Source organism: Phalacrocorax carbo, chromosome 18 (genome assembly GCF_963921805.1).
Source record: "Phalacrocorax carbo chromosome 18, bPhaCar2.1, whole genome shotgun sequence".
NCBI classification, from domain to species: domain Eukaryota; kingdom Metazoa; phylum Chordata; class Aves; order Suliformes; family Phalacrocoracidae; genus Phalacrocorax; species Phalacrocorax carbo.
This window is the reverse complement of record NC_087530.1, coordinates 9,136,238-9,162,827: the sequence shown is the minus strand read 5'-3', so window position 1 is coordinate 9,162,827 and position 26,590 is coordinate 9,136,238. Positions and strand designations below refer to the sequence as shown.

Below are 26,590 nucleotides of genomic sequence, written 5' to 3'. Positions count from 1 at the left end.
CACGGCCAATTTGCTGCCAGGTTTGATGGGAGGCTGTTGGAAAAGCAGATCCTTCCCTTGTTCTTTAAAGGGAAGGACGTGGCTCCCATTCTCCATCCCATCACCTTCTCTTCAGACCACTGATGCTGCAGCAGAAGCACTCCTGTGCTGCATTTAAACACCCATCTGGAGATAAACAGCTTCATGCCAGGCCTCTAAAACCACAAGCAAATGTATTCTTAGCAAGCCACTGCTAATCAAACCAACCTCAATGGGTTCACTGAGGCTTGATGCTTCTGTTCAGGATGCGAGACAAAATGACCCATTCCTTCTTTGGATGTCCAAACCACCTCTGTAACTCAGGCAACACCAGGATAAACCACTACACTGGCGATGGGAGCTCTACCTGGGTGAAGCCTGCTCTTTCCCTCCACTCCTTGTCATCTCCAGATATCCAAGGAGGTGTTTAAAGTGCAGATTTGCAAAGCCAGGTCCACTGGACAAGCTAGTATCAACCTCCACTCCTTTATCAAGAGGAGGAAGCCTGGGGGGGAATGCAAGGCCTTCATGGACGGCCGACTGGACTCAGAAGAGAGCCTCAGCACCCAACACAAGTCTTTGTTTGGGTCCTGTGGGGTCCAAAATGCCCAAGAGGAAGGTGGCGACCAGGAACAGCTGTGACTAAACTCGCTCCCCAGATTCTTCTGCCCTAATAAATCCTTCATATATTGAGATGGCCTCTCTGTACTTTAAATTCAGCATGTTTCTGTTGTATTTTGGATGGTTGCAGCAGAGCAAGCGGGTGCCCGAGTGCTCAGCCAGGCTGTCTTAGGGGGAAAGCGATGGCCCACGGGGGCTCACTGGAGAGGCAGACCCGAGGAGCGGGCAGAGCAGCAGGCAGGACACACGACAAGGATGAAGAATAAGAAGAAATTACTTCTTCCTAAATGGGCAAAAATAACCTCTCCCCCAGCCTGTGAGAGAAAAGGAGAGAGAAGTAGAAAGGAGAGGCAAACTGCTCCGTTTGAGGGCAGAATCTTACCTGAGATGCTTCCTGCTAGTGATCCAATTAACGGCAGCTTAATTAGACTGGAAGACAAGAGGATTAGCCAGGGCTGTGGTCAGAGGGGCTCCTGCCACCACCACCTTTCCCATCCAGGACTTTTCCCCCCTTAAGCACCAGTGCCAATTAGCCCGGCTCCGGCTTCCCGGAGAAATGCGGGCCCCTCTGCAGACAGCTCAAACAGCCTGCAAAGCGCCACCTTCCCCTGAAGATTTTGCACCTGCTGCAAGATGAAGATAAATTCAAAGCCACTGGTGTAAACACTCTGCAAACAGCCCCTCCAAATGCACTCTGTCTCCTTTGAAATATCATTTCCTCATGCAGTTAATTACTCGCTGCTTTGTACACTTGCCTTGCCCACCTAAAGGACGAGGAGGGGGGGGGAACCACCAAAACCCCGAGCTCATTTCTTTAATATTGGCAGTGCTGCCTAAATTTAAGGGAAAAAAAACAAAAGAGGCATGTTCAGAACACATATGGATTTACAAGCAACACAAATATCCCGCACTCTTGGTAATATGATGTTTCTAAATCAGGCTCATAAATACATGCTTGGGAGATTAGTCTATAAAAAAAATAAACTTTAATTACCCCATCTTTATCAACACAGCCCATGGTGTTAGCCATATGTGGGTGTTAAACACCAAGTGCTTTGCAATCTTCGCCACCCCCCCGGAGATAATAGCATAATACAGAATGTTTCGCGGCTACTTGGACATTAAAATGTATTTCTGCCGCCCAAGGAAGATGGGGCTGGGGAAACCGAGTGGCAGAGCAGCGAGTGCCTGGACTGCTTAGCAACGTGCGGCGCAGCCACCAGCGCCCGGCCGCTGTGCCGTGCCGCATGCAGAAGCGCCCGGCGCGGGGTGAGCGGCTCCTCCGGCACCCCCGGGGGGCAGCGAGCCCTCCGCAGCCCCTCTCGCCTCCCCACGCTGCTCCCGACGCACGCTGCTGCTGCTGCCATGTCAGTTGGGCGCTCCTAATGATCCTTCTTTATGTTCAAGCAGAGGCTCATTAATACGGTACAACAGCGTTTCCAGGACACCCTCACACACAGAAACATCTCAAGGTGTTTTACAAGCAGGAGATCGCGTTGAATCAAATCAAACGCCAATTAAGATGAGCAGCGGCGTTGGCAGGTGGCTCTTGCCACGGGACACGGCCCCGCCAGGGACCATCTCCCCTCCCTGCCCTGAGCCTCTGCCCCTCGCCACGGCCTCCCCACCCCTTCCACTTCAGGATGGTCCCTCTTTTTCCAGTACACCAGACACACGGGATGGGATGGGACATCCTCCTTCCAGCTCTCCCACACCACAGTACCTACCAAGCCTTCACGGACCGCCCTGCCCCAAGGCGCTTCTCTCAGAAGGCGATGGACGTTGATGCAATGAACGCCCGCAGGCCGCGGGGTGAGAGTACGAGCAGGCGTTTCATTGCAGACCCTCTCTACCTCGCCCGGCCTCAGCCTCTCCTTGAGCTGGCACCTTCTCCATCGCTGCTTCGGACAAATCCCGAGTGAAGGTGCTCACATCCAGAGTCTGGATCTGGGTCAGGATTTGGGCACAGGGCTGCCCCAGAGCCAGCAGGATGGGATCGGCCCCGAAGTGGCAGCTTTGCTCCCACCCCGTGCCGGGGGAGACCCCTTTCACCCCCAAGAAGGCAGAGAGGGTGCACACAAGAAGGGGAGGGGAGGGGGGAAGCAGGGAGGAAAGACGGCTGCGTTGTGCAGCAGGAGGGTGAGATCAGACACTTCTGGATTTATAGAGGATTTGATCTTGCTAAGCACACACTGAATCAGATTAATACTATTAACATTTATGAATTACCCACTAGCAATTAGCTGACGCGTCCTCTGGTATGGCACAGGGGGCTGCAGAAAAAGTCCGTCCTGGGGTGTGGGTCAGGAAAAGGAGGATGCCAAGGGGTGGCAGGGCCACAGGGAGGTCAGGGTCAGGCTGTCGGACCCTGCGGCAAGGTCAAGGGCTCGGTGGCTGAGCTCTAGTGCGCACCACAGCCTGCGCCGCTCGCCCCAGCGAGCTCTTGCGCTCCTCCTGCAAGAGGAGTGAGCCTCGGCTCTTTATGTTCTCCTGGAGTTTTAATGCCTCATGTACTGAATAAATGTATTTACGTCCTATTTATACAGTTGCCAGTGGTGCTCCCCCTTTGCTCTAAAACACCATGCCTGCAGCTTGCAGGGAGATGCCGCTAGCAAATTTCAATCAGGAGGAGGAGGAAGAGGGGAAATGGAGGGAAGGGAAAGGCTTTGAAGGCTGGGCAAGGAAGGGGCAGCAGAGGGGAGGGGGGAAATGGAGATGACTAAGGTGGCACAGGTTGAGATGCTGGTCTTTGCTGACCCACCAGCCCCATCGCCACCAGGGTCAGCATCGCTACCACTAGGGTCACCACCCCCAGCCCCAGCACCACCCCCAGCCCCATCAGCGCCAGGGTCACCACCCCCAGCCCCATCACCACCAGCCCTGATCGCCACAGGCAGGCTCACCACTGGCAGGGTCTCCTGCCCTCCTGTCTTAGACCTCCCTTGGCACAGCAAACGGGGAAGAATTTGTGCAAACCCGATTTGCTTTCCTGGCGCTGTTATGTTTTTTGCATTTCTCTGGGCATGGACAATTAAAATCAATGAAGTCAGTTTTGCTTTCATGTTCTTGGTGCTGAATCAGTTGAGATAAAATCACATTAAAGAAACAGTTACATATTTAAAGGCAGAGATTGCCTGCACTGGAATTTTCTTTCACGCAAATCAATGGAAACACTTCTCGTGGAATTAAAGCCTGATCTTTTTTTGTTTTAAACTCCAAATGAGTCCCAATTTTACAATATACAAATACAAAGGCAAATCTGAGTGGAAGGCTTCATTTTAAGGAGGAGGGAAAGCAATTTTCAATACAGTGTAATGAAAACATTATTCCTACAGGAAAAAGAAAAAAAGTAATCATTATCTAGGAAATAGCTCGTGTTGAGTCACAGCTCAGGTAGGATTGCACTTGGCGAGTCAAGGGCTGGCCAGACAGCCAAACTGATTTTGGAGACCAGGAGGGAGCTGGGGTTGGGGCCAGGCCGCCGTGGAGGGCTTGGGACCTGGCAGGAGATGCCCCAGCACCCGGCGAGCGGCCCGTCGCTGCTGGACCTCCACCCCGCCGCCCATCCAGGCCCTGTCCGCTCTCCCACCGCCGCCCCGCAGGCAGAGCCGCGCTGCCGCCTGGGACCTGGGAAGTGGGCTGGGATCGCCAAAGCCAGACACGTCATCTTTCCCCTCCCTCCGTTATTTTTGGAATAGATGCAAAGCGCGACTAAAAAACTCTGCTCTGCAACAGCTCCCCAGGGCTGAGGCATGTCCCCTCCGTGCCTCAGTTTCCCCCGCAGCCAAACGCTGCGCAAGGGCGAGCTTCACCAGCACAGTGTGACATCCACCACCCTGTGCCTCCTCCCACTCCTCCTCCTGCTCCAGCCACAAGACAAATCCATCGCGTCACGGGCGCGCCAAGCATCGGTGCCGAAATGCGTCTTCATTTTCCAGCCCGCGCTAACCCTCGCCCTCCTCCCACCCGCATCCAGCACCATGTTTATGTTCTGCTTCCTGGGAAACAAGAGACTCGTTACCATGCGGAGGGCGACAGCAGAGCGATTAGTGAAATTTGTTACCCACATGCTCTGAACAAAATTAAATTAAAAGTGCTGCTTTGCTGTCAAGATAAGGGCCAAGCCGGAGAGATAATTTTTCACTCTCAAACACTCAATTACTCGCTGAGGCTGTATCAGATACAATCAAAAAATAAATAAATAAATAGAAAGACCCACACTGCCTCCAGGAACAGATGTAAAAGCTGTTATCTCTAGCGCAGTCCGGGGAAGTTAAAGAGCCTGCGGCTGCCACGGCACCACAACTGCTTTAATTGCGGACCCCTCTGCTCCCCAGCTCACGCTCTGCAACCAGCTCCCTGCAGCAGCCCCTCTCCCCATAACCTCATTACCCCACGAACGTGCCCATGCATGGGCAGAAGCACGTGTGCACCCCCGTACCTACAGCCACCGGGGACTTACGGAACCAAAGAGGCGGCTGGAGCCGCCCCAGCCCAGCTTCCCTGCACAGACGGAGTCTAATAGGGATGGCGAGGGGCGCTGGGTGGGTTTCATTTGCTGATGCAGTGCCTGCTTGTTCTGCGAGCAAAATTAAGCCATCATGCAAAAGCACCACGTTTGTTTGCTTGCTGGAAAAACACCATCCATGACAGCTTCTGAGAGCCAAGAAAGGTTGGAAAGTTACAGCATCCCTCATCGGCACCACTGCCCTGGGGCTCCACAGGGGTCTGTGCAGGGGCTGTGCTGCAGGGGTGCAGCTGCGGGGGGTGGATGTACCCCAGTGCTCTGGGAGGTAAAAATGAGACTTGTGTCATGAAGGTCTCATCCTCAGAGATTCAGGGGTCTCTGGGTCATATGAGACACCAGTTGTCCCCTCTGGGGTGCTCCTCCCTGGCCTCGCAGAGAGCAGCGTAGCGCCATGTGCCACAAACCAGCGGGTGTGTGCCAGACACCAGCCCTGACCCGTCCGTCTGTCCCCGCAGCGAGCGGCTGTGTGTCCCCTTCCCAGGGAAGCCAGTCGTGCAGCGCTGCAGGGGCTGGGGCACGGCTGGCCGTGCTGTGGGCTGACCACACGAGGAGGGGACACACAGCAGCTGAGCTGCACGGGGCTGCCAGCGCCAGCAGAGAGGGAGAAGGCTCCCCGAGCACAGACAGACAGCACGAGGCATGGACAGACCCATTGCTCCCTCTTGCTACTATAAACAACCCAAACCAACATGTTTGCTTTATCACCTTTTGTGTCCCTTTGACTCCTGAAAGCATCCCCTCCCCGGTTTGAAGGCTGCCGGCATGGCGAGCCCGAGGCGGTGCGGACCCGGGGGGAGCAATACCCTGAGGACCACGGCAGAGCTGGGGCAACACGCTGCTCATGACGTTTGCTCAGCCCTGGCGGGGCTGGGGGCACTGCCAGAGCACGGAGAGCAGCACCCAAATTTCATTCTGCATTTCGTTTAGTTCCCCATGAAATAATAAGTGTCTGCTGCCTCCGGAGACAGGAGAGGATCAAAGCGAAGATTCCTTGTATGTAACAGACTCCGAATACCTAATATTCCCTTATAAGAGGCCTTGTTTTAAACACCAAACACAGAGGCAGATCAAAGCTCAGCTTCTCATTTCTCTAACAGCCCTCAGAAGACTTCACCAGCCAGCAAGGCGTACACATGTGCGCACACACGCGCGGCTGACACCAATCCTAGCTACATAATTGGACTCTGCTAATTTGTCTAAACCATCACTGTGTGGTACGGAAACAGCCGGGCGCCTTTTTCATGGAGACCTCAGCCAAGAAGCATCCCAAACCCACGTCCCCCCCTTCCCTGGGGTGTTGGGGAGCTCACCTGGGATGGGAGCAGCTTGCTGGGACGGGAAGGTACCACCTGGATGCAAGCAATGCATGCAAACAGGGTGGGATATTTCCCCCCTCCTCTTTTAAGAGGCTGCAACCGAGATGATGCGGAGAGGACCGAAGTGATCCCAGACCCAAGCATGACGGAATGGGCTGGGGGTCGTCCAGCTCGGGCTGAAGCAGATGCCTGCCAGAGCCCTGTTTGAAGAGCAGCAGCCAGCTGAGGACATTCAATGAGAGATCCCAGCTGGGTCACCGTGCTGGGTGCGCTTCAGCACATCATGGTACCAACAGCATCGCTTTGCGCTCGCACCCAGCGCTCTGCTTTGTTCCCAGGTTTCCAGCAACTCTCTGTACCTGACCTTTGTGCTTCACGGGGGGGTGGAGATCAGCCCACGCCCCAGCCCCAGGGGCTCACCAGCAGCCGTGGTGGCTCCTGGCAGCTCCCAGCGGCTCAGACACAGGGACAACGGCTGGGGAGCAGGAGGGGCCAGAGATTCTGCAGGTCTCCAAGAAGCATGGGATCGGGGTGCTTAGCCCCTCACAGGGTCTCCTTCGCTTCCCCTGTCTCAGGTTCCTCAGGAAGCTGCACAGCATCTGCTCTGCAGACCCGAAGCGATGACGATTTACCCTTCATTTATCCCTTAGAAACCTTCTCCTAGAAGGGCTTTAAAAGAGCAGGAACAGTTCTGTGTTACAGAGCAGCTGCTCCAGGGCCGAGGAAGCAGACTGAGGCGGGGGAGGCTCGCTCGCGCCTCCCCCCTCCCCACCGGCGAGCCGGAGGGGCTCCTTAGACTCACGGAGTCCTTGACGAGCTGTGCATCACAGAGCGCAGGGCCCAGCCCACCGCTGCAGGGAGCCCGATACGGCCTTGGAGTTACGATGCTGCTGCTTTTCTCCCACCAGCCTTTCTCTCTATTTCAACAGCCATCGGGCAGGCACTTCATGCGACCTGAGGAGCTCAGGGCTGCAAAGTCAGACCCAGAGCTGAATATATTTTGCTGGGCAGGAGACAACCACCACTCCGGAGCAGGAGGGATGGAGCAGGAGCAATGCACTGTGCAAAGCAAGGTTTGTGCACAGGGCTCTGCTTCCCTGTTTGGTTTGGGCTTTTATTTTTGCTACTAATATTTTCCTCTCAAAGTCAGAGGCGGACCTGACTGAACACATTCCACACTGCTCAGGAGACGAGAGGAGCTGAGTAAGTATCAAAGCTTGATATCACCAGTGATGGGCAGCTGGGGATGTAGATTAGCATCTCTACAACACTGGCAGGCTCTCTCTCGCAGAGATGTCAGTGCTGGGGAAAGGTGGGATGACTGACAGCTCTGGAGACAAAAGCCATCCGAGTACTACGGCGGTCACGTGGGGGGGGGGGTTCCCACGCTTCCTAATTCTCCCAGGGGCGTAGGAGAGGGGACAGCCATCCCCCCTGCACCCCGCAAGCAGAGTCTTGGAGCACACAAACCTGTTACAAACATGTTGCAAGAAAACCTCATTTCTGGAAAATCTCGTGGAGCCAGTAATGGGGGTCAGCAGAAAGAAGCAAACCAGCCACCCCTGGCCCCAGCTGAGCGCCCCTCCTGCCTTCGAGCACGGAGCTCCGCATGGCCTGACAGCCTTCTCAGGACTTGTTTCACTTGGAAAAGCAGGACATGAAGTCCAAATTCCAGCTCCCTTGGGACTGCACTGCAACCCTGCTGTCAGCGCTGCCACCCAGAGCGGAGGCCACACTGATCCATCAAAAAGAAGCAGAGAGCGGAGAGCCGGCGTGGGCATGGGCCCAGGGCCATGGTGAAGGAAACTGATGCCTCGCTGAAGACAGGTATGAACAGAGCCCTTCTTAGCATGAGCCAGCTCCCCAGAGACACCAGTAACCAGCACTGCTTCTCCCAGCTCTAATCCCAGTAATGGGCCTGAGCCCAACAGCAAAGGACCAAGGCTCCATGGGAAAGCCTCTCCTGCATTATTTCTTACGCTCTCCCCCTCTTTAACTTCCAAAGTCTTTGGAGACTTTCCAAAGACATGAGAGCAGAAGTGTAAGGGGATCCCACAGACCTAGAACCTGGGAAGATGTGTGGTGCAGCCACACATCGGCCGGCCCTGCCTCTGTGCCCAGATTGATCAGATTTACTTCCCCATGTATTCCAGCATTGAAAAGCAGATATCAACAAGTCTCCTGGTCCTGAGCTACCAGAAAAAGCTCTCCCTTGCTCAGTATTTACCTATGGGAGCGTCCCTCTAATTTACCTTTGCCAAGGCACTATGAAAACTGCAGTCTTTCTTTTACAGGAGACAAAGCCCACAACTACTTTTAACCAGCTGAATTCAACAAAGCTCAAAGTAAAACTGAGCCTATGCACCACCTAAGTGGAAAAATCCCATTGCATCGGCTGGGATCAATGCCTTGACGGTATCAGTAATTAAGCGCAATCCTGCAAAACCTAATCCGAGGAGAGAAACCCCAAAGAATCTCTCTCCTTGGACCTGATAACTATCTCACGGCACCTACAATAGCACGTAAGCACAGCGAAATCAATACGGGAACATCACTGTAAGAATTAACCGTATCTGACGATGCATCCTTCTCTATTAGAGTTATGATCTCATCCAATTATGGATCTTTGCTGAACTTGTAATTATGAGTTCGGTACTGTGACTTCCCACTAAGCTATTGCTTTCCTTCCACGAGGGAGAGAAGAGTCAATGAAAGTCTAATGGAAAATTCCTTTCAAGGACGCAGCGCTGGCGAAATTTAGCTAGACAGGAGGGGAAATACAATGGGGACTTTATGCAAGACAATTCCCTCGGTTAGCCACCACCGAACACGAACACACCAGGTTCTCACAGCATCACTCCAACACCAACGTAGATCTAACAGCCAGCTCTCTGCAACCGTGCGAGGCAGCTCTTCCTCCTGAACTCCCTTCAAACCCAGCCATCAAAGCTGCCCAGGTGAACAACAGCTTATTCAATGAAAATTAAAGGAATTCATCCTATTTATCTACTCCTTTGTATCTGCCCTACAAAGAAGCTTAAACAAACACCCCAAAGCCAACGTATCTGTCAATAAGCATATCTTTGTACCCAGCACATAGCACAAGCATGTTTCGAGAGACTGACAGAGCACTTGAACTCATGGGGAATGGCATCAAGGCGGCAAGAAAGCAAAGATTTGTCTGCTTTTCATTAAAACACAGCTTTCCACACCTTGCTCATGCACTTCTGGTGGCTGGAAAAAAAGAAGACCCCAATCTCCAGCAACTTTTCCAAAGTACCCAAGGACTTTCACCCAGCCCAGTATTTCAGAGTAAGTTATTGAAAAAACTACATCAGCATTTGGGAAATTTTCCCCGTGCCACCGATTTTTCAGGACCATTTCTTTTGTCTCTGTTTGCAAGACGACCAGTTTCTTCCTTCTCTCGCAAATCATTTTACCCGTAACACAGCTATGTTCATATTGCAACAGGTATCCTTAACTCACGAATTCTTCCCCTACTTTTCATCAAAAGCTCATTTTAAACTCGGTGAGAACTTCTCGTGGTTCTAAAACTCATGGAAAAGGAAAAAAAAAGGGGAATGCTTTGCCATTCGGCAGGAACAAACGCAATACACCCCTGTGCATGCCTGTGTTTATACCCATGTGCAATCATCAAGCTGATCAGAGGTGTTGAGGTAATTTCACATTCAAATAAACACATTGCGAGCATTTATCGGAATGCCTAATCATTGAAACAAATGGGGCCACGTTTGCTGCTGCGGGCACAGGCATCTATCTGACATGCTGCGCTCTGCCGATGCCCGGCTTAATACAGAAAACAAATGAAGGGAGCAGACCCACTGTGCAATTTTTAGATTGCTTCCCAGCGTAGTTATTTCCTGACAGTGATTTTTCAAATGCAGCAGCAGCAGCGAGGCTCGCCCTATCCTCTACAAAGAGCTTGGTCCAAGGGTCCCGAGCAAAAACAATCCACCGTGATGTGACCAGAGGAAACATGGACACTAATTTCCAACTGCAGATGATATTTCAGTTTCTCAGCTCTTCTAACACACAAAAAAGCCTCAAGGGATGCCGATCTACAAATCCCTACCCCAGCCCTCATTTTTAATTGGTTCCTTTTAATTGCCTTTGTGCCGAGAGGAAGGCTGGGAAATTTCTGTCCGACGGATGCTCTGCATGGGAAATAAAGGGCAGAAAACAGGAGTTTGGAGCAAGGAATTGCCAAGGTGACCATCCCTGACAGCTGCACTGGTGCCAGGACGATGACGAACATGGTCACCACGTGCCAATGCAGCTTTAGGGAAGTGCCAGGGCATGTGCAATGTAACTGATACTAGAAATCATCAAAGAAACCCAGAACCTCAGCAACATCACCAGGAAATGCTATTTATGGCTCCTACACGGTGCTGCATCGCACAGACAGCACACCTTGGGATGTCCTTACCACTGCAGCCTGGTATGGCGGTCCTTACTAGGCTCATGCAGTATCAGACAGCATCACCCATGGAAACAGTCAAGGTGCTCAACTGTTTTTTGCCTCTTACACCCACGTTTGTCACAGGTGCCTGTATAATTTTTGTACCTTTGCTTCGCCTCCGGCTTCGATACTGCTCAGTGTAGAAGGTTAGCTGGGTTTCATCGTCCGCCTCAGAGCCAGAGTTTCCTTTGGCACGTCCAAACCCGATCCCACCTGCAAGCAATAGAGAGGAAAAAATCAGCCCTGTCAGCTGGGATGCACAGCAGCGGGGGGGAGCCAGGAGCTCCTCGGCAGAGCTGTTGCGTTTGGCCAGCATCCACTGCTCCCAGGCCAGGTGCTCTGCTTGGGGTCACCAAAATCAACTGGGGGCTTTTACCACTCATGAGCTGGCTGGTTCTTTATTGCCCTTGTCGTGAATCAAGTCCCCATGGTGCCAATTGCAACATAAATATAAGATGCTTCCTCCCCTCAGGAATGAATTTTACAAATGCATTGCAATGTATTTACAAATAAAACCTCTGAATGTAGAAGCTCCTTTTCCCAAGGTCACCCACATGGTGAAGTACAGTAAATTTTAGGTGCTTGCTTCAAAGCAAACCCAGCTGAGACAAGAGACACGGGGGGAATACAGCACTTGGGGGGCTCTTGGGACCCCCCTGCATGGCAAGGGTCCCATTTCCCTCCCTCAGCGCCCACTTTGGCCCACCAGCTCGTTACAATGGCCAGCAGCACCCATCCCGACAGCGGCGGCACCGACAGCTGTGGCCAGGAGCAGGGCTGGCTCGTGGTTTACCCAGTATCTCTGTCCCGGAGCTGGAGCCGGTGTGAGGTGCTGGAGGGGCCCCGCTCACGTCAGCCACCAGCCCCACCAAGGAGCGACAGATGCTTAAAAAGCAGCACAGACTCTAACTGGCAGAAGTCCTTCAATCCTTGCAGAGTTTAAAGCAAAGAGGCCTCAAGGGGTTGACAGTGGCCCTTTAAACTGCCATTAAAATATTTTACTGTTTTTAAAAAACCTTTTATTCTAGGCAGAAGCACAATTTCCCCACTTCTTGGCAGGAGAACAGAAAACGAGCAGTGCCTTCTGCCCTCTGAAATCCTGAATCACTGCAATGAGAGGTGGCTGGCAGGAGCCATAGGGATGCCAGGAGCTCAGCACGTGGCTCCTGCCCCATCCAGGCCCCAACCTGGCCGTGCAGTGCCCTCAGGGGGGTCTCAACAGGGAGGGTAGGAAGAGGCTCCACCAGTTCCTTTCCTCCTGAAAGCAGATGGAGGGGTCAGTGCTTGCAGCCAGCAGCGTTTAGTGCTTGGACACAGGGTCTGGGGGGGTTTACAGACTTGCAACCCAAACCATAACCCACTGTCAGCCCCTCTTCAGGCCCCTGTATCACAGTGAACATCTGATGTCATGATACACCTGCACCCAGGGACGGGGGCTCTGAAGGGCACAGCAGAATGGTAAAACCAATAAGGCTTATTTGCATTAGCAAGGAAAATCTTAATTAACCTGGGCTTCTAACACAGGCCCTTGGGCAACTGGCCAGGACTGCAGCTCTGCTGCACACCTCCTTCTCCCACCGAGCAGGGGCTGCCCCAGGCTCTTCTGCTGCCGGAGGCACCCAGGGCTGGGAGAAAGACGCCAGCTATGGGAGGGTTTTCCCCCGGGAGCTTGGCAGAGCATCTCCTCTACCCAGGAGAGGGACCTGGATATTTCCTGTGCAGGCAGGACATGGCACATCCTTCTCCCACCCTCCCGTGAGCCAGACCTGGTTGCTTTTGTGCGGGTAGGTGGCCGGGGGTGGACAGAGGCGGTGATCTCCATCGCCTGCTCCACTCTCGCACGCTGCCAAGGTGACCAGGCAGCCGGTGCAGGCAGCAGCCGCTCCACCAGCCACCGTTCCAGCCCCCTCTGGCCGCTCCACGTTTGTTTGCCGGCTGCGTCTCCGTGATGGATGGCGCTGACATGTTAAATTACTCAGGCTGGATGTCTTCGGAGAGCTGGTGACAGCGATATTGCATTTTCTGATTACCCAGCACTACGCAGGATGTATAAATACAGGAGTTGGGAGACCCGGCGCAGGTCCCCAGCCCGCAGCAGAAACATCTCCTCTGACCCAACACGCGGTGGCAGAGGTCAGCCTGGAAACACGAGCTCAGGGCAGAGGAATGGCTGCAAGGGACGCCCTTTTACCCCGTCACACTGCCAAGGATGCTGGAACACATCTTGGTAGTAGTTTTGGCGGTCCCACAGCCCAGCTGAGGCAGCCCGTAGGATGCAGGAGCGCTGATCCTCAACTGATTCCACCATGAACCTGATTTCATGTTTAACTGGCCCCAAAATCTTGCTGAAGCATCCCTGTGATAATTCTCGGACTTGGGGCAATATGTCCTGGCACCAGCTGCACTGGCTGGCCTCTGTGGCAGGCTGCTCACCGGGGCACGGGGCTGAGGATGCTCACGGCAGGGCCAAGGATGCTCACGATGGGGCTGAGGACGCTCATAGCAGAGAGCCCCCATGTGCAGCTGCTGGTGGGGATGAACAGGGAGAGCAGCCAGCTAAAGCCAAGCAGCCCTGCCTGGTCAGCACTCCTTTCTGCTTTAAAAAGAGAAAGGAAAAAACACCAGCTAACAGAAAAAGGATTCTAATCGCCACAACCGATTACAAAGCAGAATAAGATGTTTAAAAGAGGGAAGACAGGGAAACAGCAGCTTCGTAGCACCAGGTACCCGTAACGCACCAGCAACTCTCCCAGCAGCTCCCCCAAGGAGCTACACCCCTTTTATACCCCGTCATTTAGATTTAAGAAAAAACAAAGCTCCCCCTCCTCGCCTGCTCTCCCTGCCTCCTGCCCCACCGCCTGGGGACCAGCCGAGGAGGGGGAGCTCAAGGAGGATGCTCTCGCCTCTAATCCTGTTTGCAGATTTACAAGCTCGTTAATCCGTTCAAATAGATCGCAGCTCAGCCACGCGCCAGGGTAGGGCGCTCATTCTGAGCCCGACATTAATTTAGCGGGGAGCAAGGCGGGGTGCCAAGGCAAACACCTCTCGTTATGGCATAATTAAAGATGGTAGCTTTAACGCTCAATAGGGACTAAGGAAATAAAATTTGGGAATTAGAGGGCTCTGTTATCCCCAAAGACTTTTTGTTAGCCAGAACCACGTGTATTTTTAAAGGCGCATTTCTGTCATTTTTTTAAAAAAAAAGCAAACGTGACATTTTAAATCCCTTCCCCAAAGCCAAGAGGTTACAGAGCGTCTCAGGGAAGCCAAATGGATGCAAAACAAATCAAAACCAAGTTAAAATAAAGAAATAAGTAACAGAAGCTCTTTGGAGAACTCCTGTCTGAGGCCAGGTTAACCTCGGATACTTAATCCCTCCAAGCTAGATGTTGTAACAGAAGTGGGAGCTCGTATTTGTCCCCCTGGATGACATCTGTGCCCGTGCACCCCACCCCTCCAGAGCAAGGGCCAAACCCTGCACACCACAGCACTCAAGACCCACCACCTCCCTGCTCGACCCCGTTCCGTTCATTCCACCTCCGCGCCCACTTGCCCCGTGGAACACAGTCTCCTGGGTGTCCAACGAGTCCCTCTGCTCCCAGGCTTCCCAGTGAAAACGAGCTGATGAGCCCCCATCCCCTCCTCCCCAGCACTGCCGCGAGGTCCGCGCACCGAGGGCTGGCAGGGCGACGAGGAGCCATACAATTAGCTAAGGGGAGATTTTTTGTTTCATTCATTTATCCCCAAAAAGCACACCAGCCAACTGAAAAAAACAAACGTGACCAGAGGAACGTAAATTAGACGCAATTTTAGGGAGAAAAAACAAACGCAAACGTTTTCTTTTGAAATGTGTCCAGTCAACACGAAAAAAGGATAAAGAAAAAAAGCCCTTTAAAAAATGAAGCGCTCTGCTCTGGTTTGTCATTGCAGCAGGGGTACACAGGCACGCATGCTGGCTTCAGCTGCTGAAAATTCTTCCTCCTCATTGATCTTCCTTTCTCTTTCTGCCTATGGCCAGAAAACCCACCCCGGGGCAGGTGCTGCGACACCCAGGTGGTGACCCCGCGGCTTCCGCCACAGAAAACTGGGATTGCACTGAGTCCAGACCCCAGCCTTTGCACAGCTCTGACGGGTTTTACTTTCACCAAGAACCATCTCAAGGAGCTGGATGTGATGCTTTGACTCAGATGAGGTGAAAGGTCCCAGCTGAACCCCAAAAAAGCCTCGCCAACAAAACACGATGCTCCACGGGCACTACAGGACAGACAGACAGGGGAGGCAGGGGTGTCCTGGCAAAAGCAGGGACTGTGGGTGAGCCCGGCTCTCCTCCCGAGGGTAACTTGGGGTAACTCATGGCACAACCAAGACCTCTAAAACACAAGAAGCTGCAACCCTGATGAACAGCGCCATCCCGCCTCAGGCAGAAGGATTTATTTAATTGCTTATTTATTCTCAAAGCCAGGGTGTTTTTAAAGGCCTGCCCCAGGAGAGGGCACCAGACCCCCTCTCTGCGCAGACAGGCCTCCCCCCAAGGCCACCTCCCAGCCCTGCACCTAGACACCCCCCAGCCCCTGGGGCGGGCGCACAGGGTGGTCCATCAGCCAAGGCATCCTCGGTCCCTGCACCACTGCCTCTCCCCACATTTCCCAGGGCATCGCTTCCCAGTTTAAGCCCCGCTCTGATGCAGCTGGGTTGGGATGCTCCCAGTACCAGCCTGGCTGCAGTTTGGGAGCCAGTGAATCCAGACCCTTTCAGACGCAGCATCCTTCCCTTCTACGCTGCCAGCCCTCAGCAGAGATATCCTCCTTCCAGCCCACCCCTCCTGCACCTCAGCTCTTATCATCCTCGCTCTCCCTCTATTATTTATAAACTCTAAACGTGCTTCACTCCATAAAAGTGTTTGGGGAGAAAGTTTGTATGAAAAAGGCACTAGACAAAATAAAGTTATATGGTACTTGTAAATGGAGAGGGTGGTGTGGGGGTTTGTTTTTTTTTAAACTCAATCATCTTGGCAAAATACGACCTTTCCCAGAGCTGTTAGAAACACTTAGTGCAGAATCAGATTTAATGACAAGCAATAGGCAGCAGTTTAAGTGCACTTAGTGCAGGGAAGCGAAGCAAGGCAAAGCTTGTCCCAGATCTGTTTTTGTTGGGCCGGGGAGGTGGGTTGGTTGTTTTCTGGTTTGGTTTATCCCGTGCTGCTGCAGGAGCGGCACTCGGAGCCCTTTCGGAGCCTTTCCATAAGGAAATCCTTTTGCTGCGCGCGGTTCCTGCGGGGAGAGCGCTCCAACTGCAGGGCTCTGATGAGGTTAAGCATTAATTAAATCGAACTGCGAGAAAATAATTACACACATGCATCCATCAGGCCAACTTGTCACTACCCAGTAACAAAGTTGGATGCAAACTCCATCGGTGGAACTGTCACAGGGCTGTTAAAAGGAAATAAATGCATCCCAAACGGACAATTTCATTTAGGGGGAGGGAAAAAAAACCTCACGGACTGCAAAGGATTAATGAGGCGAAGGGTTTGTGTTTGCAATTGGATGTAAAATGCAAACATCGCGAGTTGTGATATCATCATTTAACCTTAATGTTTGATAGCACTCCAACTGCTCGCCCGCTGGAGGGACAATTAACTGCGGGCTGTAAAAACAAAACCTCCAGCACGGGAGAGGAGAGGGAAAAGCATGGATACAGCCTCAGCAGCAGCGCCTGGCCACAGTTTTGACAAGTGAAAAGAAATTTAAATTAAAAGGAAAAGAGGATGGGATGGGACTGTGGGGAGTGAGACCTTATAATCTTTTTCCTAGGGTGTGCCAGTGAGGGCTCCCCCGTAGGTGGAGACACTCAAAGTCACAGTCCCCTCCTGAAGCCCATGGGGTACATTATGCCTTGGGCAACTAAGGCCAGACAGAGCTCCCCACCACCTCTGACAGCACACGCAACCATCTGCAGAGCAGCTGCTGGGAGGAACAGAGACCCAAGGAAACCATGGTAAGTTGGGCACTGATGCTGCGGGTACCCGTCCTGCTTCCAGTGCAGACAAGGGAACACCCACAGCAGCCCCTTCCCAGCTAACCTGGGCCCTTCACTTACAGCCATCCTCCTCGCTTCTACTGGAGCTGAGCCCAGCAGCACGGGGGTGCAGCGAGACATCCCCACCCATCCTGCAGCACCTTTGGGACCATCGCGACCAGCTCAGGACCAGAACAGCTCGAGGTGCTGGTGCCCAGCTCCTCCCCATCACCTGCATCCCACCCCCAAAGCCCTTCCCCAGCCCCACAATTCAGGTGTTCAAGAGGCTGCCCGGAGCAGGCACCCTGGCATACCCGAGACACACGCCCAACGCCGCGGGAGACAGCCCGAGAGCAAAATACGGCGACGGGCACAGCAGGGAAGATTTGAGGCTGGGCAGCTGGGCATGCTCTGGCTCCCAGGGGGCCCCTTCCTCACCGGGAGCAGAGGGAAGGGCACAAGGGCCCCAGGGGAGGCAGTATGTTTTCTCCAACACAAGTCTGGCTGAGCCTGCTGCTGGGGACCTGCTGGACAGCCCAGCTGTAATTGCACAGGGCTGAGGACTGCCCGTGCAGCAGCCGTGGGAGGGAGGGAAGGAGGGAGGGAGGGAGGGAGGGAAGGAGGGAGGGAGGGAGGGAGGGAGGGAGGGAGGGAGGGAGGGAGGGAGGGAGGGAGGGAGGGAGGGAGGGAGGGAGGGAGGGAGGGTGACCTGGCTGAGCACCACAGCTGGGTTTCCGAGCGGGTCACCGCAGCGGGAGGGGAAGTTCAGCTCCCCATCCCAAGCAGAGATGTTGGGCACGAGCCAATCTCCAACCCCTGTATAGAGGAAACACAAGCTGGGCAGAAATGGAGGGCGACGAAGGGGATCTCTTGACCCAGTATCCACTGACTATTCCTGTGGCCACCGATGGGCAGAGGGAATCCAGGGGGATAGCGGCGATGGGGCGAGGTTTGGGAAGACGGCGCTGGGGCATGCTCTGGCACAGCTGGGGATTTGCAGGGAGGCAGGGGAGCACCAGCCTGGGGAGGTGGGAGATGGAGGGTGCGTATCGCCAGAGATGGGGGACAAGCCAGGCTGGCTCGGGGCTGCACTCTGCTCCCCTGCAGCCAGACGCTCTCCCTGCAGCTGGGCATCGTGTCTCCTCCTAAGCCTGGCCATAAGGATTAATTGACTTGCTCCATTAATGACCAAAAAGCCTCCTGCCTTCCAGAGGTTTAAAAGTGAGATAAAAACAAAAAAACCATGAGGCTGGAGCAGGGAGTCAGGGAAACTTCACCAGACAGTCACTGTGGACAGCAAAGCACCCACACACACGCACGCTAAAATCCAGATATACGTATTTGAATAATTACTAGAAAAGAAACCAAATAATTTAAACCAGTTAAAGAGTCAGAACTTTTTCTTCACACTAAGTGAATAATTTATGAGCAGAGCTATAATAAAAGCAGCCCTCTCCAGGCCTGTATTACAGGAAAATGTATCCAGAATAAAAGATCACATTTCAGACTCATAAATAAATGAAAAACAAAACCAACAGTAAACAGAAAGAAAAGTATTTCCTTCTCGGTTTCTGGCACTGCCACAGAGACCCGCAGTGCACAGGGTAGCCCACGGCCAAGGGACGTCCCTGCCCATCATCCCTGGAGGGACCCCAACACCTCCTCCTCCTCATCCCCAGCTAGAAATCTGGACCCAAACCCTCCACGCAGCCTCGGCACTCACCGCTTAGCCCACGCCATCACCGTTTTAAGCAGCGATAGCAATAGGAGGAGGTGGTTTCGCTTGATGAGAGGCAACGCAGGGACCAATCCTGCTAACGGGGCTGTTCCAGCCAACCTCCTCCCGTTGCTCCGGTGCAGCTGGCAATGGCAATCAAGGTTACAAATACAACTCAGCAGCCCTCCAGCACGCTTTTGTGTGGCGCAAGCCTACAGAGCCATGAAATGCTGCTCCCACCCTCTGTGTGGCCCCTAAAAAAATGGCCCAAAAAACTCTAAGTACTGGGAAAGTGCAACGAAGAGAGGCCCCAGCAATGGGAGTTAGAGCCAAAATGAGCTTCACTCTTTCCTCTGAAATAAAAACTTGACAAGAAAGTGTATTTCACTCCACCGAACCTCGGTTAGATGGGGCAGCTGGCAGGGACCCTGGTTGTGCAGCAGACCTGGATAAATCCGGGGGGGGGGGGGGGGCGTAACGTGAGGTGACACCACTCCCAAGCACCTCCACCAGACCATCCAGAGGACGCTGCATGGTGTTTGCGCCTCTTCACCCATCACCAAGGAGCTCCGGGTTCCCCATGCTCAGCAGTGAGGCCAAGGAGCTCCTGCCTTCGTCCCCAGCCAAACTCCTGTGGACGTGGCCAAATCCAGGGCACCAGAGGAGCGGCTGGCGACCGCGGCAGCCTACCTCGGGGCCGGCTCCGGCGTTTCCGTCTCCCCACGGACGTGCTGCGCAGCGCGGGCTGGAGCTGCCCAATCTCGATGGGCGTGTTGGTGCGAAAGCTCTCCTTGAACTTCTGCATCAGGGACTCCACCGTCTCCTGCGTCACCTCGGGAGCTGCAACGCCAGCAAAGAGACTGCAGTTAAAAGAGGACCGGGCAGCCACGTCCCCACTGCCCGTACAACCCCTTCCTAGCAGAGGGCAGCGTGAGCTGGAGCTGAGTCCTGGGGCAGGAGCTCTGCCAAGACCCTCCGAAGTCACCCACGGGGATCCATCCACCACTTTCCAAGCTTTACCAAAGCCACAGGAATTAGAAAATTATGAGTTTATGGAAATTGCATTTTTCACACTGCTTTCCCAGCATTCTGGATTATTCCTTGCCTCTTCCCCCACGTGCATGCAGAGCACTTGGAAGCATCGTGCCCTTATCCAAGCCTGAAGGGTTCAAAACACACCGGAACACCCCAAGCACGGAGATGGCTTCAGGTCAGGTTCAACTCTGCCCTGGGAGCTTGGAGTCGAACCCCAGACTTGGCAGCCTTTGGGGGCCTTGGTTAATCCCCAGCAGGCAAGTTTGGGATTATGGAGCCAGGGGCAAGGCTGGGTGGGAGTGAGGCAAACGATGTAGAGCCGGTCTGGGCATGCCGTGAGCTGCACCAGGAATCCCTGGGGACTTCCAGGGGCTGAACTCACACGCTGGGCAGCAGCACCTGAGCTCAAGAAAAAGCTTGCTGCAATGTCCCCTGGAACATCACACCTTGCTTATATTTAAGCAACTCCCCTCCTTGCTCTCACACAGCCCCTATCCAGCAATACGGAAGAAAAAAGCCCCTGAATTGTTCTATGAAACTCGCCACCCACCCGCACAACAGGCGGTTATGGGAAATCATGAAAGCACTAACAAAGAGCAAAGTTGAAATTCAGGATGAAAAGGCTTGTCCTCCTGCAGGCCACAGCGGTCTCCCAGGTTTAACAAATGGTTTGGCCTCTGTCAGCTCCTTGAATAAACTCATTAGCAGAACATAACCTCTGTCCTGTCTCCGTTTTGAGAGTCACAAAGTCCTCTGATAAGCTCCTGAAGCTCGCCCTGTCCATGGCGTGCCCACGCGGGGCTGGCAGGGATCCCCAGCCCTATAGCCACCCCGCGTCCCGCTCGGTAAGGAATGAGTGAGCACCTCGGAGCTCCCCAGCCCGCCAGGAGTTGCAGGCTGATGCATCACCCCACTGCATCTCCCGGCTCCAGAGACACATTAGATCTGTATGGAGCTCCTCAGGCACCCGGCGAGCTCGAGGTGCGTAACTGCTCCGGACCATGGACTCTAATTCCCTCCACAGCATGTGGCAGGGCCCATTTTAGTGTGAAATGAGAAGGTGGCCATGCAGGACGAGACATTTATAATCCAGACAAGGATTTGACTGAAACGCGGAGTCTACAGCAGACTCCTCCAACAGCCACCGGCGCTGCAGGGAAGACAGAGCCCCCACGGCCCCATGCCACAGGCAGTGCCACACCAGCCCATGAATCAGCTCCTCCTTTCTTCTCCTCAAATCCCAAAGGTGATGTCCTGGGCCTCCCCAGGGAAAAGAGGCTCTTAGACCTCCCCAGGATGCTTTTTCTACCCACACAGGCTGCAGAGAACGTACCGACATCTACTGGGGCCATTGGGAGGGGGAGCGCCGGAGAAGAGCAGACAGGCTGCTGTGCCCGTGGGCACAGGCGCATTGGGAGGGCCTGGGAGAAGATCCATCCACTCAGCACTGCTGCACCAGGTGATGGAGAGACAAGGATCAAACCCACCGCCTGCACAAGCACCAAAGGTGGGAACCATTTCGTGAGAGCTCCAGAGCTCTCTCCAGGGTGGCCTAAGGGACCAGCTATGTTACGTCTTCCAATTGTTCTACACCGGGGTCCCCCAGGCACCACAGATCAAAGGCAGAGCTCCCCAAAGCCCTCTACATTTATGGCAGGCACGGCCAGATCCTGTGGTGTCGGATGCCCCAGCAAGCAGCATTGCAGGGGTAAAAAAAAAAAAAAAAAACAAAATCCAGAGCAGGGAAAGGTCCCCAAAGAGCATCTAGTCCCACCTCTGAGAGCACATATCCAACCCCCTCTTGCAGGGCGCCTCCGCGGCACCGGGAAAGGATGCTGCGGCAGCACCAGCATGGCTCAGCACCGTGTCTGCGGGGGGAAGCCCGTCCCCGCAGCTCCTCCGCCTGGGAGCAAGCGTAGCAGGGCCTCCCCGCGAACAGATGGCAAGTTATTTGAACCTTGGGGCCGTGCGATATATAACGTGTGTGAGCGGATCAGGGAACTCGGGAACCGTGCTGCTGAGGCTTATTTACCAAAAGGAGGCCAGAAGGAGAGCACGGGAGGGGAGGAGGAGGGGGCCATGCCTTCAGCTAGCGATGAAACGCGGAGAGGTCACGGCTCTCTCATAGTCCCTGCTCGGCTGATGGGAGTAATCAGCGCCACAGTGATCGTATCCCATCTGGCCACCACGCTCGGCACATCCATCCGTAGGCATCTGCTCGCCTGCTCGTCAGCAGAGCGAACGCCAAAAGCAGGGGGAGAGCATTACCTTCGTGGGGAGAGGACCCCTGCAGTCGCCGGCTATTTGCAATGATGCTACAAATACTTATACCAGGAATAGGAGCAAAAAGCTGGTGCATCGCATTGCGCTGCACAGCTCGTGTGCGGCAGCACATTGTTGGGCTCTCTGTGTCCCTGAGCTCAGGGATTTAGAGCAATAATAAGAAAAAAAAACCCAAACAAAAACAACAAAACAAAACACCAACAACCAACCCTTGTCGACATGATCTCAGCAAGTAGAGTTTGACATGGCCAGCATGGATAAAACCCTCATGGAAAATGAAAGGTAGCTGGGCTTCAACTGAACGAGCATCAGAGGTCAAGGATGAAGGAAGGACCCTTCATGCACTGCCAACCACGGTGAGGGGGAGGGAGAAGAAACCAACGCACCGTAACTTAATGAGGCACTGCACTCACCGAGGCTGCTGGGACCCTATTGACTATGTGGGTGTCCATCAGACCCATAAAAGAGACAGAGTCCACCGCAAACTGCCACCTGGCCTTTGTCACCCAGGGATTTCCATATTCAGCATCTGAGCCCGGACAGCCAGGGGTAGGAACCCACCGCCTGGACCGGTGCCTCCGCAGGCATCACACAACCGCACGGCAAACACCAGTTTGCGCACACGCACCGCCGTGCCACGCACACGCTGCACACGTGCTTGGCGTTCCCGTCTCCCACTGAGGTTTTAATAGTTCTGAAAAGGACAGGGACACACACTACCGCAGGGTAGTGCAAAGCTTCGAATACCCCAGCAGAACCCGCCTGGGCTGCACAGGCTAAACCCGGGCTCAGCCGGCGGCTCCCGGCGCTGCCACGCTCCCCGCACGCTGCTCCGCTCCCCTCCCCAGCGCACCGCGGCCGCATCGCCAGCGCCCGGGCACCAGCTCCTCCCAGCGACCGCCAAACACGACGCAGATTTAGAGGCAACAGGCCCGTCCTCTCCTCGAGCGAAGCTTGCCAGACTACCTTCTCTCCCATCCCTGGTTTCCAGGAGATAAATCCATCAGGGCTCCTGAGCTCACATCTTCACCACCACGTCGAGAGTTTCTCCACCCTGGCAGAGGTGGTGAGATTCACCCCGAGGTTTGGCACAACGCTACGATCTCAATCTCACCGCATCCTATAGCGAGGGCCCCTGGCAGCGTAACAACCCCAGGAACAAGCGAAGCAGAGGAAGCATGAGGCTCTTCAGCCTCCGCAAAATCAGCTTCCATCTCTGGCAGCAATTTAAGGACGCAGCTGAAGGTCACCGTACCTTTGTAAAGCACATTACATGTTACCGTCATACACCTCCCTCCTGTCCACCCCCATACGCTATTTTGAAAGCGATTTGCTCTCCTTATGGCTCCCCTATTCGTTTGCATGTCTCCCACAAAACAATTCATACCAACAGCCTTCCTTTCTTCCTTCCTCTTTGCTGGCACAAATTGCAGTGGAAAAATATGTTGTTTGGCTTAAAAATTACAACAACAACAACAAAGTCATCAACTGAACAATACAAGCGATGTTCGGGTAAAAATACACCGCAATGGAGATGGGAAGCGGCAGCACCCATTCAGTCCTCATGGGACTCCCGGTGCAGCCAGGAGAGCCCTACCTTTCCCAGACACACAGGATGGGTCTGAGGGGTTCTTCTGGGGAGATACCAAAAGTAGCGTCTCCCCAGCGTCAGTGGCCAGGAAGGATTCTCCCAAACACCGTCGCAGGCTTAGATTAACATAACCACCCACGACCGGTACTTGAGAGACGTGCTGGCTGCATGCCTTGACCTCCGCTGGTTGCACTTGGATGGTGCCTCCATCATCCCAGGACATTCCCGAGGGCCAGAACAAGGAACTGCAATACCCCTTTGACTGTGCAACCTGTTTTCTGCCAGCAGAGGCTGGGAAGCCAGGATGAAGCCGGTGGCGATGGAATTACCACGTAGCCCTTGGAAAAAAGCCCTCAACCTCACTGAGATACTTTAGGGTCTTCAGACATAGCCTTGGAGGACCCCAATAGAGCAGCTGTACCCCACACCGGAGAATGCCCTCAGGCAATGCTCCTGCAGCCCGCAGAGACACTATACCCACCCAGTACCTGGCAGCCCCACCTGGTGCTGCGCCGGACACTAGCAAGGTGGGGAAAGGCAGCAGCTTCTCCCCAAACCAGTCTCAACGCCTCGTGCTGCCGCTGAGCGGTTGGGAGAGCTGGACAGCCCCACGGCTCAGGTCTTGAGGTACATTAAAACCGAGCAGTGAGGCTTAAGGTCTGCAAAGGTGCCAGTATCCCTGAGTCTCCCAGTCTTCTGCGTTCGGCTTCAAGTTTTGGTCCCTGGAGCTACAGCCATCCCTGTCCTCCTCACGCTACAGCTGCAGCAAGAAGACTGGGAAGGCAAGAGCAGCTTGTTATTGGAGCCTCCCTCACTAGGTGTTGAGTAAAACATATTTTTAAAAAATATAATTTTTCAGGCATCTGATTTTCCCATCCCTATCTTTGATTTCTGAGTGTCAGAGGGCAAGTTATTGATTCCTCAACATTACTGGTGGTTAAAATACTCCCAGAGTTTTGGAGAGAGAAGTAACTCACAGAGCAGCTCAAGAGCTGCTCGACTGAGCGTGCTGCTTTGCTGGAATCAAAGTGTTTTGCAAGAACATGTCAAACTCAATCAAGGATTAAATGAAAAAGTTTGGGTGCAATTAGAAGTCACGGGTGGTGGGATTTTTACCTCCTGACCTGTGCACACATTCAAGACGGCACGTGTAGCCACGTGTAGAACACGGCCCCTTTGACTCAGACCCAGCTCTTCTCCAGGCCCACCTCCTGCCCTCTCACCCACTGCTTCCAGTAGTTTTCAAATAATCCACTTTTTCTAGGCAGAGGGGAGGGCGCCCTCCTGGCAACCACTGACGCTGGCTCGAAAGGGCTAATGCATCGCCATGTCCCTAATGCACCATGTAAACATCAGGTGTGTATAAGGCAGTTTAATAACATTATAATTGTTTCCCCCAAATCTGATCCCTGAGTTTCAATACACATATTTTGATGTTTCTGGATCGGTATTTTGGAAATTTCTGTTCTACAAAGTAATTAAGGAAATCAACTTTCTGATTCTACTTGCGATGAGCATAAATTTCACCATACTTAAAGTTTTCCACATGGTGGAAACTCTGTTTTCTCACCAGCTCTAAATAATGGGTGTTTGTTGCTTTTCGAAGCATGAAATAAGCAACAGTCTTTGTTCTGAAGCTGGGATGCAGGCTGAGTTTCAACAATGCCACCCTGAAGGTGCTAAGCTCCAGAAACCAGAGACCTTTGCTAGTGTAAAATTAGGTAATTACACTGATGCCTGGTGATGATGGTGGGAGAGATTTGTACAACAGCTTCACACGTATTGGGAAGAAAACACATCTGCAGAACAACATCCTGCCACAGAGCGTGGTGGATACAGCAAAGACGTGAGAAACCCTGAGAGCTTTAGCTCTCCACCTTTTTTTCCAGCCAACAAGCAACTCTACCACCTCTTGAGCAAGAGTCTCTGTCCCCATCGGTCCCCTGCTCTCCGTTAGTCACATCATATGCCACATGCAGGCACACCGTGTCCAAGAACACCAGGACACTGCTGGCTGCATTATACAACCAACTCAGGAGATATATAGATACGTATATTTAATATACATATATATAAAATTCAAAACAAAGCACAAATAACCACACATACCCATACATCAAGGGACCAAGCACCTCCTGCAACGCGTACAGCTCCAAGCCATTCTTAGGCGAACCCATCAGGGGAAATGATATACGTGGCACCACGCGCTTTGCCGGAGCTGGCCCCCAGCCCAGCTGCCAACGCGGCGCGAGGGAGGATCAATCTCTCTCCGAGAAGCTCTTTTACACAGAGGGGTTTTCAGATGCAGCGACGGAGGGATATGGGAACCCGGGAGCGTTTTGAAAATGCTTGAGTTCTATCTCGACTTTTTCCTTCTTTTCTCTCCCGGCCCCTTTTGTTGAGTTTTAAAATAGAAAATGTATAATTTTTTTAATATAGGTATTAATACGTTAATAGATTATCATATACATTAATAAATCTCTTGCTATAAAAATAGATTTTTACACATAAAAGTCTGATTTTAATTGCAAATTGGAGGGGGAGGGTAGCAGAAGAAGAGATAAAGTTTTATTCGAGACATCTCCTTTGAAGGAAACTGAACAAATGTACTTTCCTCCTTCATATATTCATGAGATGCCTGCTTCCCTACCCTGTTTTCTACCACCCTCAGCTCCGGGCTCAGATCCAGCACAGTCCTTATCTGGTATGAGGCGGGGGGGGGAACACCAAAAAAAAACCTGATAGGATCAGAAGTTTTCAGTAGTTTACCAAATCTGGGAAGAAAATGTCTCCATTGGTTTTTAATAAAACTTGGGGCACATCACGGGGAGGGAGGGATGCTGGCATGCAGCCTGGGAGGGGGATGGAGACCTGCTCAGCATCCCGCAACAGGGACGGGGACCCCGGGGAGCACCAGGGCAACCCCAGCCCCTCTGACCACACCCCCACTCTTTTTCCTCTTCATTGCAAAGCTTTGCAGTTCCTC

The 26,590-nt window shown here is 53.3% G+C and overlaps 1 protein-coding gene across 2 annotated transcripts in view; it reads right to left on the bottom strand.

The window, feature by feature from the left end:
* The window catches only part of ASTN2 (astrotactin 2), a 358,900-nt gene that overhangs the window by 228,355 nt on the left and 103,955 nt on the right, over nucleotides 1–26,590 (bottom strand). For both annotated transcript variants that reach the window (XM_064469222.1, XM_064469223.1), the window contains 2 exons: nucleotides 19,386–19,535; nucleotides 11,069–11,176 (listed from right to left, as the gene is read on the bottom strand). In XM_064469222.1, the coding sequence (XP_064325292.1) occupies nucleotides 11,069–11,176; nucleotides 19,386–19,535 (258 nt within the window). The remainder of the gene's footprint in view (nucleotides 1–11,068; nucleotides 11,177–19,385; nucleotides 19,536–26,590) is intronic.